The sequence below is a fragment of the Carica papaya genome, chromosome 9, assembly GCF_054855325.1.
Source record: "Carica papaya isolate Zhongbai chromosome 9, ASM5485532v1, whole genome shotgun sequence".
Classification (NCBI taxonomy): Eukaryota; Viridiplantae; Streptophyta; class Magnoliopsida; order Brassicales; family Caricaceae; genus Carica; species Carica papaya.
Window position 1 is genome coordinate 5,904,931 of NC_142317.1, and position 12,955 is coordinate 5,917,885.

The 12,955-nt window shown below is 32.0% G+C and overlaps 2 protein-coding genes across 7 annotated transcripts; both read left to right on the forward strand.

Annotated features, from left to right (window-relative positions):
* The first annotated feature begins 693 nt into the window (after positions 1-693).
* Positions 694-4,296, forward strand: CHLM (magnesium-protoporphyrin IX methyltransferase). 6 transcript variants are annotated; one of them, XR_015816292.1, is made up of 4 exons: positions 694-1,339; positions 1,594-2,006; positions 2,228-2,291; positions 3,245-3,534. XR_015816292.1 is itself a non-coding variant. In XM_088211295.1 (3 exons), the coding sequence occupies exons 1-2, from the start codon at positions 764-766 to the stop codon at positions 1,993-1,995; spliced, it is 978 nt and encodes a 325-aa protein (XP_088067421.1). In that variant the 5' UTR covers positions 694-763; the 3' UTR covers positions 1,996-2,006; positions 4,029-4,296. The 6 variants fall into 6 exon arrangements, 4 of the variants coding, with proteins under 4 accessions (XP_088067421.1, XP_021905692.1, XP_021905691.1 ...); XR_015816291.1 differs by having other exon boundaries at positions 3,277-3,534; XM_088211295.1 differs by lacking the exons at positions 2,228-2,291; positions 3,245-3,534 and adding an exon at positions 4,029-4,296.
* On the forward strand, positions 4,095-6,207 carry LOC110820514 (Histone superfamily protein). The gene is made up of 4 exons (XM_088211296.1): positions 4,095-4,242; positions 4,373-4,444; positions 5,208-5,288; positions 5,817-6,207. The coding sequence occupies exons 1-4, from the start codon at positions 4,095-4,097 to the stop codon at positions 5,963-5,965; spliced, it is 450 nt and encodes a 149-aa protein (XP_088067422.1). The 3' UTR covers positions 5,966-6,207.
* The last annotated feature ends 6,748 nt before the right edge of the window (positions 6,208-12,955 follow it).

Here is a 12,955-nt window from a genome sequence, read left to right on the forward strand (position 1 = left end):
ATATCCTAATTCTTAATGATAATAATATTACATATATAGTTCAATTAGATAAATGATATATTAAAAGTTACTTAATAAAATATATTTCATCATTTTTTTTTTTTTGCAAATCATCTTCAAAATTGAAGTTTAAAAATTTGTTAAAGCAAACAACTTCGCCAATTTATTTACCAAATAATTACATGCTATATTTTTTTATTAAACAAGGTTTTATCCTGTTATAATTTTTTTATAAGGTTTCTATCATTGCAACATTTGTATTTTAAGATAGATAGAAATATTATGAATTCTCCAAATTTCACACCTCTTTTCATTACATCTATTTCTCTTGCATAATTGTCTAATTAATTTACAATTTAATTCATGATCTCATTTACTCGTATAAATAGAGATTGTCAAAAATTTTATGATATGATAAATTTGAAGAAAGACTTATTGTATAGTTTCTTATATTCTTCTCCTTTTTTTTGGTATCATTTATATTATAAGACTACTATATTTATTTTAAGTTTATAACAAAATTTAACTCAAAAATTATATATATATATATAATCAGTCTAGAATAAGAGCTTATTAAATAATTAAATGATTGGAGTAGAGCGCCAAAAGATGAAAAAAGGGAAAATATATCTGACGGCCCCACGGAAATCAAAAGGCAATCAGGTTTATCCTATCCCTATCCGGGATATATCCCTTTATCGCCAACAGCCTCCTTCCAAAGAGACACGTAACTACCTCTCCTCATCGACCGGAGAGCACAAAAATGGCATACTCTCCGTCTCTGTCCTCTTCCTCCATTTCTTTCCGCTCAACTAACTGTAGATTCCTTCCATTTCCTTCCAACTTTTCTATCAAACCAAAGCATGCCTCCCCGAACAAAGCCAGAACCACCCTCGTCGTCTCCGCCTCCGCCACCGACCTCTCGGCCGTCGACGGTACTACCATAGCTGTCATAGGCGGTGGATCCGTTGCGGCCCTCGCTGCCGTGATATCGCTCGCCGACCCGGAGCGAAGACGGCGACTCCAGGCAGAGGAAGTAGGCGGCGGGGACAAGGAAGTGGTGAAGGATTACTTCAACAACTCGGGCTTCCAAAGGTGGAAGAAGATATACGGTGAGACCGATGACGTTAACAAGGTGCAGCTCGACATCCGGCTCGGCCATTCGAAGACTGTCGAGAACGTAATGAAGATGCTGAAGGGCGAAGGCTCGTTGCAAGGCGTCACCGTTTGTGACGCCGGGTGTGGGACGGGGTGCCTCGCGATTCCTTTGGCAAAAGAAGGCGCAATCGTATCGGCCAGCGATATTTCCGCAGCCATGGTTGGTGAAGCTGAGAAACAGGTCAGTCAGTCTGGTTGAAATTGTTGATGAGATTGTCATCAAAATGTTGTCATATACTGCTAGGCGCACGTAGAAGGGGTTTTCGACTTTTCAATTTAAGGTACAAAATAAGAAATTGGATTGAGTTTCATCACAATTCAAATAATCTTCTCTGTAGGATGATGGTTGACTGAGTCCTTGCTGCTAATTTTCTAACATTTTATAGTAATCGCCATTATAGGTAATCTGAGATTCTTTTCCCGAATCTTGTGCAGGCAAGAGACCAGCTGTTTTCAGGGAATATTGAACCTGTGCCTGTGATGCCAAAATTCGAGGTTAAAGATTTAGAAAGTCTTGAAGGGAAGTACAATACAGTGGTGTGCTTAGATGTTTTGATACATTACCCTCAGAACAAAGCAGATGGAATGATTGCCCACCTTGCTTCATTAGCAGAAAACAGATTAATCCTGAGCTTTGCACCAAAGACATTTTACTATGATCTGCTAAAGAGAGTAGGAGAATTGTTCCCTGGTCCTTCCAAGGCAACAAGGGCATATCTTCACGCAGAGGCAGACGTGGAGAGGGCATTGCAGAAGGTTGGTTGGAAGATAAGAAAGAGAGGACTAATCACTACACAGTTCTACTTTTCCAGGCTTGTTGAGGCCGTTCCTGCCTAGAGCTAACAGAGGTCAGCTTTGAATCTAGCGTCATTCTACTTGCTCCTTCGTTATCTTTCATTGTAACAGAGCCCCAAATTTTCCCTATTATGTATATTTTTTGTGCATGTATAATCACATTTACAGCCTGTATTAGATCCCACGTTTCTAACTTCAAATACATGGGGACAAAATTTGTCGGTTCTTTTGCACGTTTTCTTTCTCTTTTGATTTTATGTTGGGTTTTTTTCAGTCATCAGAGTGTGCAAGAAGAAAAGAGTTTATTTCTGGAGCTTTCTGATCTTACGTTTTATTTGGTAAGCACATACCAAATATTGAGCATTGTTTTCATGTTCTTCTAGAGGTAAAGCTGGATGTAGCCAGCAGCTTCCTGAACCTGACTGTGACCCTCCATGGTAGAGAGTTTAGGAGACATCAACTAATGTCAAGGGTCTGGATTTGATTTACTTTCGATCATGCTCAAGTTGATGGAATTTTTTTATCTTAAAGGGGAAATTCTGTAATTTCACAAGCTGAGAGGTTATTTCTTCAGGTCATTAATAATTTGGTTATTTTTAGATAATAATAAATAGAAACATAGCTAGTAAGGAGTCCTTACGAAACTAAGAAATATAGGCCTGCCTGTCATTCTTCCCAAAATAAATGGAGTTTTTGCTAGTGGATTAGAAACTATAAAACAAGGAAGAAAGGATTAGTTTAGCAAATTAACAGCCTTTATTAAGAATCAGCCAAATAAACCATAATGATAGAAAGGTTTAATAATGATAGAAAATAGGAGAAAGACTTAAAAACTTAATTGTGGATGTTAGATTGGTTGTTTCCCAATATTGGATTACGGAAATGGAAAGAAGAAAAATATGAATCAATCATATTTATGAATTTTGTGACTAATATGTACTCAGAAAGCACTTATATCCCCATGTAAAACCCCTAAAATAACTTTCTACATTTGGAGAAAGCTCTTATTATAGAATCCTCTCCGCGTCTTGGTTCTTGGTTCTTGGTGATCATGGTGGCTATATTTCTCTCTATTGCATCAGTGAGATTGCTAAGAGCAGCGAGCAAGTTATCACGCTGCTCTTTGTTCTTTTGGATCCTATCCGCCTGTAAAAGCTTTTATTGAGAGGTTCAAGCCGCATTGTTCTCATGTCGCCACCACTTTCCACAATCTCATCTGATTTGCTTTTTCCGGCCGAATTCTCTTACATCCGTCAGATTATCACTTTGACATTCTCTTTCTGATGTGTAGGTTCTGTCTATATTTATTGCTTATTTATGCAGATTGTGATAAAACTTTGGACATATTGAACGACATCAAAGGATCATACTGAGCCCTCGGAAGGAAATTTAAGTTTTATGCATATGAAAAGCACACATTTAATTTTCACTTCCTGTTGCAAACAGACTGTGAAAAACACACTCGAGGAAGAAAGTGGCACGGTCCTCTCTTTCAGAAAATGTTGTGATCTTGACCAGATTAAATTTGTGCTCCAGATTGTTTTGACTGATTTTAGGTCTATATCATTTCAAAATTAAATATTTGAATTTTTAATATATATATATATATAATAATTTTTACTAAAAAATAATGATAAACGATAAAAGAATATTACTTTTTATTTGGTATCAGATTTTGCATGTAATTTTATGCATCATGAAATGATTAATTTTTTAATCAAGTATTTCCTTAAAAAAAAAAAAAAAGCCCAAGTATATAAGGCAAAAAGATATTTAGCCCTTTTGTTGGACTCAGCATACAATTATCAGGCAAATATAAGAAACATTATATTACTATTAATTGAATTAGTTATGTCCCTGTCGTCAAATATACAGTTTTTTAATTATAAAAAAATAATTAATAATACAAAGTTAATTAAATAATCATAAAAAGTATGTTTAAAATAAATTTAAATAGTATTTTATAATTATATTCTGAGTTTGGAAGATATTTTATAAATTACCCATATTTTTGGGAGAAAATATACTTCGATAATGTTTTTATCATTTTCCCCCGAACAAATTTGAATTGGCAGGCCCCAAAGAAGGCGGTGGCCCGGTCAAGCTTCCATTTCCCGCGCTTTTCTCCATCTTTTTGTTGGATGATCAGGAGAAGCCCTAGCTTTTGCTTTTCAATGGATGGAGGTGGAGGCAGAGGATCTCCAGATATAGAAGAAGAAGATGATTCCGCGGCTGATCTATTGAGAGACCGATTCAGACTCTCCGCGATCTCTGTCGCCGAAGCTGAAGGTTGAATTCTCTCATCCGTGCTCTCCTTCCGGTTCGGAAGAAAATTGAGGAAAATGATAGAAATTCTGACCATAGTAAATGAAGAAACTCTTGGTTCTAGTTAGTTTTAACTTTTAATTAATTTGAGCAGCGAGGAGAAACTGCATGGAAATATCTGAACCGATAGTAGCTTGCATCACCGATTTGGCCTTCAAATATGCAGGTAAAATGCAGCATTCCATGCGATCTAATTTTCTGTACACTTCATTCTTTCAAATGCATAATTGAATATTTTTATTTTTCTCTTAGTTACAAACACTGCAATTGGCATTTGGATTTCATTTGGATTATGATCCCATTCACTTAACTATTAAATTATTAACTGATAGAGGATTTCATGCTCTAAATGACTTATCATGTAAGCGTTTCTACATTCTGTAAAGTGTGGTATAGTCGTTTTATTCAAATGAAGCTTCCTGACTACTTCCAACCATGGAATTGCTTCTCTCACACTTTTAATTAAGGTAGACATGACGAGATGCTGCGTAGAATGAATTCTAGCCAAGTTATTGTGGATTTGTTAAAAGTTCTGTTGCAGTACCCGAAGGTTGCTTGGAGATAACGCTTAATAATTTTGGGAAAATGCAATTCATGTTAAAACCTTAGGATTTTCTTATTTTAGTGCATCACAAGAATCAGCTTCAATTTTAAGTCATTTCAGTTATTTGTAGAATTGGGTCCAGCAAGACTCAAATAGCGTACATTCCTTATGCATATGCAAAAAGAAATCAGTAGATTAATATGAAAGAAGACAATGATAGAGATAAGGCATTCCCTTAAAAAAAAGCTTACTCTAAACTCATAGTCATACAAGAGTTAAGTTGATTAAGTACTTTATATCGGTGGTATTCTTTTTTCTATACGGTGATCCTTGTGGTTGTAAAGTTTGCTTTGACTAACGAAAGGCATACTTGTCTTAAAAGCAGAGCAGCTGGCAAAGGATCTTGAGCTGTTTGCACAGCATGCTGGCAGGAAAACCATCAATATGGAGGATGTCATACTTTCTGGTAAATTTTCACGTCTATACAGCTTGCTAAACCTGTAGTTTCACTTAAATTGAATAATATTATCAACTGAAAAGTGTGAAATAACAGCGTTAGTTAATAGAAACGGATCTATTTATATTGTGTGTTGAAATTTTAAACTTCAACAAAAAAAAAGATAACTAGAATTCAAAATTTTGATCACTGAAGTTTAGACAATATTTAGAAATAAAAAACTTGAAATTTTGTGGAATTTATTTACAAATTTACATGGAATATAGTTTGACTAGTGAATGGTGAAAATACTTCTCAATTTTATAAAAATTAATTTTGTTGATAATTTTAAAAAATACCAAAATTGTATATCTTCTAATAGAAGTTATAACCTTCAATAGTCGAATTTAATGTGAATTTCCAAATGAATACCATAAAATATTTGTACTAATTCCAAAGAAGAGACTAACAGTATTTAAACACTAAAGATGGATGACCTGTTTAACTAACTTTCTTTTGCCTATTTGGTGTTCTGAGATTGGCTCAATTTGGTTTCAGCACATAGAAATGAAGATTTATCTAGTTTATTAAGGTGTTTTTCTGAGAACCTGAAAGCCAAAGAACCCCTTGGTGAGAGGAAGCGGAAGAAGGGATCTAAAAAGGAAGATAAAGCTACTAGTAGTGTTGTGCATATTCCTGATCTTTAGCTCAACCTTTTCTGCAGTAAGTACACCTTAAATCAGCAGTCTCTCTAAAGTCTGCAATCTGGATTCATAACTGAGATAGACTTTAATATTAGCAAACATTTTTTTGTGGACTCGTCTTTGCATGGACTTTCCTATGCAAGCAAATTGTATTCCCATTTGATGGTCAAAAAACATATACCATTTCCAATTTTTGTTGTAGCCACACATTATCATTATTCATGAAATTTGTGAAAATTTTCTTAGTAGAGAATTCTAGAATCTTTCATCTAAAACTGTTTTCTTTGCTAGTTCAGGGACAAAGGGTACTAACATTTTCTAGTTTGGTATGCCTAATACTACTCAGTTGCTGCTTCTTAAGTATGGTATTCAATTAGGGATGATAATTGGTTGTTGTCCATTTAGATTGTGGCTGCGAGTCAAAATTGGCTTTCGTATAATAATCCATGGTGGCATGGATTATAAGTTTGATTACAAGTTATAAGCTGTATGGCGCAAAATAGAAGAAAATCAATGTGCTCTGGTAGGCGTGGCCCAAATAATTATTTCATTCTTCTTTGCTACAATCAATGGCCCAATTCCACTAGAACAACTCAAGGCCCGAATGAGTCGAAGGTCTAGCTGTGGTCCTGTTTGTAAATACAATCGGTGGTTAATGCATTGCTTTAATGAACAGCACATTCGCTTACGTTATACACTAGGCTCTTGAACACAGGTTGTTCATTTGTCAGCGTCAGATGTTTGGAGTGGCACGCACAAATGCCCTGCTGGCTTTGACGTTTTAAGAAAAAAAAAAAAAATGTCAGCGTTGTGAAAGGTTAGTTGGAATTCTCATTCACTCTTTTAATGTTTTCTTATGGTTAGAGTATTTTATAATATTGTATGCATTTTCAGTAGTGTATTTCTAATATGGTATTGTTTCATTCAGAAATCATTTGAAATCTGAGACTTCATGTTTGAAAGATTAACAAACATAAAATAGCGATGTATCTCTAACGTAGTAGTATTTCACTTATATTAAATGAATTCTAAACATAAAATTAAGCTTAACATAAAGTTGTATGGTTCTTATGAAATTCATTTATTACGAACACAACCTCAAGACAAGGAGGTTTCACTATTCATTCTATAAATGTTTGTTTGTGTATGTACAAATTTTTGGGCTAATGCAGCATGTAAATTAAGGGAAGCGAAGCATGCTAGCTGAACTATACCTGGTAACTTATTGTAATCAAGTTTCTTTTGTCCGTGCTAAATTCCTTCTTCTAGTCCGAGGCTGAATAATTTCTCTTCGGTCAGAAATTTATGAAGTAAAAAAAATAGATTTGATTTTAAAATTTCAGTCATGATTAGAAATTCTCCTGTACTAAACTTTGTGTTGAAACTCGAAATGGGAAATGGGTAAATTTTAGTTATATCTAGGAAATCTACTATACCTTTTTCAAATGCAGATTTTGTAATTTTATGTAAAAAAAAAAAAAAAAAAACCAATGTCTTTTAATAGTTCATTACGTTTATAGAATGTTTTGTAAGATAATGTCCAATATATATATATATATATATATATTAGGAGTTTCTAAAACATACATGTAAAAATAAAAAATAGAAGAGTTTTGGAGAGGCAAATAGCAATTAGCATGTGAGGCAACATAGCAGAAGTAGACAAGAGTAGAGTCAAGAGGCACCGGTTGGTTGCACCATGCATGACTGCTTTTTGCAATAAGCATTCTATAACTTTCCTGGTTGTCTATAAATAAAAGAGGAAGTGAGTCTCTGAATTGGTAAAATATTTACTTAGTCATTCCCATGAATGGTAGAAGTAAGTAATAAGATTCTTCTTCAACTGACCACAATGACAAAATCGCGGCAAACATACACAATCTTGATATTTTAGATACGTCAAGCACTTGTCTGCTAGCGGGGTTGTGATGAAACTAAAATTACCTTTTGGCAGCGTCTCCACAATCCTCAGGAGTCAGGACTCAGACCCATTCCCCGTTTCCTCTCCTCCTACTTTCACCCTTTCTCTTTCCGCGTGCACTCCACGCTCCACTAACTCCGTCGGCCTCATCTCTTATCAAATCATTCAATCACATCCACAGCTGACACGAAACGGAGCCTCTCCCACACTGCAGGCCTTTTCTTTTCAAACTTGTAACCATTTCATTTCTTTCCTTCCTTTTTTTTTACCATCATATTATCTGCTCTGCCGAGGCAGAGCGTGATCCTTGGTGTTAGAAGATCAAACGGTCAATAGTTGCGAGTTTGTCCTATTCACGTCCTGGGCCCCCGATTTCTGTGAAAGAAATGATCGACAATCAAAATTTCAAATGCGGTTTGGGCAGTGAGTTGTGTTGTCTGCTTCGTTTAGGCGAGGTCGCTTGTGAGGCTTGTATTGCAGCTTCAACTGAACCAACAACATTATACTGTCTGCGACCTAAACTTCCACTGCCCATTAACATCTCTAGTTAATGTTGATTGGTTTAGGTCATTTTGTTCTATTTGTTGTATCTTTATATAATTTGATGGGATGCGTTTTCGAATTTTCTTTCCATTTGTGTATATATATTCAGGTATTTAGTTTTGGTTTGGTATTTAAAAATGTGTTATTAGTTTTTGATTTTATTCAAATATTTAAAGGCATTGTGCATCTAAGGTACTACGTGACAATAATATTTACTATAAGATATCAGATAAATGGATGATGATGAAGACTCATAGTTTAGGCTTAGTGACTTTCGTTGTCTTTTGAAAGAAATATATATATATATAAATCTTTTAAAATTAAACAACAAACTTCTTATTATTAATTGTTAATTATGTAATTAATTTTTTTATTATTTAATTTAAGATCTATTTATACAATTATATAATTTGAATTAGATTATGGTAATTTACTAAGTAGAACGATAATAATAATTTTTTTTTTTAAAAAAAAATGACTAATAATTATTGATTAATTATATATTTAATTGAATATTTATTTATTTAATTTTATAATTTATTTGCACGTCTGTTGATTCCAATTTATAACACACAAACACATTGTAATTTGTCTTTTAGTATATAGGTGAGTGGATAAAAAGAAGTGGGCTCCAATTTCATGCAACTTCCTTCCCTCGCTAAATAAAAATTCAGCTTTTGAAAACTACGAATACATCAGCCTAAAAATAACAAAAGCTCTTTTCCTTTATAAAATTTACTCAAGACTCTTTTACATTATACAACAACATAGAAACATGGGAAGACCCGTAGTTTAAATATGTAAGTCTCTCTCCAACTGACACGTGGCTTCTTTTTTTTTTTTTTTTATGCTTAAAAATTAAGTACAACTCTCTTCTCTCTCTCTCTCTCCCCCTCCCCCAAAATAAATTGTGCCCCCATCCCCCATTCCCCAATCACTTTCTTGTACTGAACAGCTGTATATCTAACGGCCGCGAGCCCACCGTTACCACGTGATTTTTCCTTTTTTTTTTTTTTTTTTTTTTCCTCTTTCTCAGTAACCGTCTGATCTGCAGGACCTTTCATCGTCTATCAGACGGCTATTAATTTTTTTTAATTCTTTTTAATATCTTCTGTGAATTATTTAGAAGGTAAATTATAAATTCAAATCATGCAAAATTTTTAAATTTGTTTTTAGTTAGCTGCTAATGGATTAAAACAGAGTGAGCCCACTCCATTAGTCGTTTGTGCTTTAGTGTGTAGTTGGGAGGAGTTTCTTTTAAGTTGATTTGGTTGTCGGGCGTCACATGTATCGTTAACCAATATACTTAACGTGTGGGACCCATCTTTCCAGCTCCATCTTGCAAGATTGGTAGTCTACAAATGGCATTCCACCACGTGGCACCACAATCCACCTGCCAGATTTACATTATTTCCCTACGGTAATAGTAAATTAGTAAAATATTATTCTTCCTGCCAAAAAATAAATATAATAAACAAAATAAATTTAGTATTTCTTTTATTTGATTTTGAATCTATTAAGGATAAATCTTTTGTGCAATTTATGTTTAGTATTTTAATTTATAGACTTTTGTTATTGATATTTAAAAATAAATAAATTCTATGAGTAATTAATTACATCAAATTTAAGATATGTCATAAAGAAATACACAGAAACCCTCTTTAAAGATTCATATTTGTATCAAATAGTATATATGTGTAGTAGCTCTTTGCAACTAGGGATTGTCACATGAAATATTAAATGTGTGTGTGTGTGTGTATATATATATATTTCAGGATTCAACTAAGAAAAAACAATATCCTAACCTATTTATATGTACATATAGATAAACTCTGGACTATATAATATAAAGTTCATTGAGTCAAAAAAATAATAATAATAATTAACTTATGAGTAATTAAACAGTTATAGGGAATAATTTAAAAAAAAAAATACTTTTTGCAGTGAAACAACAGGAGAACGAATGATTAATTTCAATTTCACAAATCCCAGTAAAAAGAAAATTAAAAAATTTAAAGGAAGAGAGAAAAAAAAAAAAAGAAAAAAAAAAAAAGAAAGAAACAACAGTCAAAAATAATGAAAAGAAAAAGTGAAAGTCATTTTTATCATTTTCTGCTTTAAAGAATCTAAAAGGTTGTAGCGTACTGCGAAGCGGAACAGGAACAGGCAGCACAGCATCATGGCTTCCAAATTACTTGACGCAGCTTTAGATATCTTCTCCAATCACAGCGCGACACGTGGGTGGCTCCAGTCAGCATCCCGAATAAATGCTTTCCTAATCCTTCACGCAGCGCCCAGCATTCAAAATTCCGATAACGACGTCGGCCTCCGTCCGGCTCGGCTGAGCTCGGCTGCTGGAATTAGGTGGTCGTTAACGGAGAAATAAAGTTTCAAATTTCTGTGTTTCACGGACATTGGCTAAAAAATAGTACAGAACTCCTAACGTACTTGACAACGACGTTTGTCAAACTTCCTTAATACTTTATTTAATATTTGATTAGTTACTAATTTTAAAATTAGTAATGTTAATTTAATATGTTATAACACTTTCCATTATTTTGCTATGTCCACCCAATTTTTTTATGACCAAATTAATTTATATTCCATAAGTTGCCTGCATAATTTAAATATTTATATAAATTAAATAATATTTTAATAATAATTTATTGCTTGTGGAATCCTATTAAAAGGAAAAAATAAAAAATAATCATCATAATTATTGTGGAATTTTATTTCTTTTTTTTTATTAATTCTATAGTTACCGAACATTCTTATTTATTTTAACAATTTATTTTTTTTTTTTGTGAAGCTCGTGAACAAATATTTTAATTATAATTTAATTGATTTGATCGGTAAAATTAAGAAATATTTGATGCATATAAAAAATAACACACGGTATAACATATGATAATAGTATAATATATTAAAACTAATAAGTAGCATAAAGATACGTGACAAGTAAATATCTCATAAAGTTAATCAATATAAAGTATGATTATAAAAAATTAGTCATCAAACATAAAAATGATAATGTAGTGTGTTAGGACAAATATAGCTAACATAAACTCAACTGTATAATTTTTTCATTATAATTCAATAGCATATATTGTAAACAAAATTTATAATCTTTTTCCCTATTATTTTAACAAATATATAACTTTTTAATTTATTATTTATATATGCAACCTAGAGATAGAGAGGAATAAGAGTTGGAGTCAGCGATATTTGATGAAGAGTAAAAGGAGTTGGTTGGTTGCATTGTGACCCACCTAGAGGTGGAATGTGCATGCTTCTCTTGGTAAAAGATGAAAAATAGGTTTGGGTTTCACTTTTTTTTTTTATGTTTTAGTGTGTTCATATGTATGTAATGTTTATATTAATAAATAACACGTGTATATACCGAATTCAAGTGGGTCTTGACATGCCAAACTCAAACACACTTTGGTCTTCTTTATTTTTTTTATATTAACCTAAACTACTTAGTTTAAAAAATTGTAACAAATAAAGTTCAAACATCAAAAACACTTTGGTCTTCTTTATTTTTCTTATAGTCATAACTACTTAGTTTAAAAAACTGCAACAGGTATGGTTAAAATATGTTGAATCCAGAGAAGTTCTATTAAAAATATCATTTTAAGCGTACACATGAGATGATCTACAACCCAAATCACTATTATTACTTAGAAGATCATATTATAACTATTAACCTAAATATCAGACTATGATCACTAATGTAAGATCATGTCATTTTTAAGACTATGATATTATTACTATATGCAAAGGTAATTATATTATTATTAACTCTTAAAATTACAATGTCATATTTAATAAGAATAGCTTAAGCTTAATGTCAAACAAATTTATCTATTTTCATTAGTACTCTTTAAGTTTGTATTTTTTTTATTAATTTAAGTATCACAATGTTTTCATAAGATAAAATTTAGAAATTACTATTTGTTTATCTTAGCATATTCAAGAAACTTAGCATCATCTTAACTATCAATTATGTATAATTAATTTTTATTACTCACTTATCATTTTAAGACAACCAAAATTATAAAAAATTGTACATAAGAACATATTAAATGTCTTCGTTTTAAATATTATTTTACTACTGTAGTTTTTATAAAGGTTTTATGATCATATCTTATATTTAGCAAAAGAGAATTAAAAACAATATAAAAAATTACAGTAAGATGATTACGCATGTAAAAAATATTCTCATACGATGAGTAAATTTACTTGAAAGCTTTATAGTCAAATAGTATATAATTATGTAAATATAAAATTTTATGGTTAGAGGGCATTTGAAATTTGGTTATTAAGTGTTTACAAACTAAATTTAAGCATTCATTCATACTTTGAAATAAAATTTTATAGTTTATCTTTTTTCGTTTTATTTTCTCATTCTTATAATATATATTATTTTATTTTAATTGATTATAAAAAATTAAAAAATTACAATTAAATGTGCATACTGACTTTTTCTCTCGAGAAAAAAAATTATATCGAGTTTTTCAATTCAATAT

What these genes read in the sequence shown, in the direction of transcription:
- LOC110820514 (XM_088211296.1), top strand. Translation starts at nt 4,095, where the DNA reads ATGATCAGGAGAAGCCCTAGCTTTTGCTTTTCAATGGATGGAGGTGGA. An exon ending in CTCTGTCGCCGAAGCTGAAG is followed by an intron (nt 4,243 to 4,372) that starts GTTGAATTCTCT and finishes TAATTTGAGCAG; the next exon opens with CGAGGAGAAACTGCATGGAA. An exon ending in TTTGGCCTTCAAATATGCAG is followed by an intron (nt 4,445 to 5,207) that starts GTAAAATGCAGC and finishes TCTTAAAAGCAG; the next exon opens with AGCAGCTGGCAAAGGATCTT.
- CHLM (XM_088211295.1), top strand. Translation starts at nt 764, where the DNA reads ATGGCATACTCTCCGTCTCTGTCCTCTTCCTCCATTTCTTTCCGCTCA. An exon ending in TTGGTGAAGCTGAGAAACAG is followed by an intron (nt 1,340 to 1,593) that starts GTCAGTCAGTCT and finishes AATCTTGTGCAG; the next exon opens with GCAAGAGACCAGCTGTTTTC.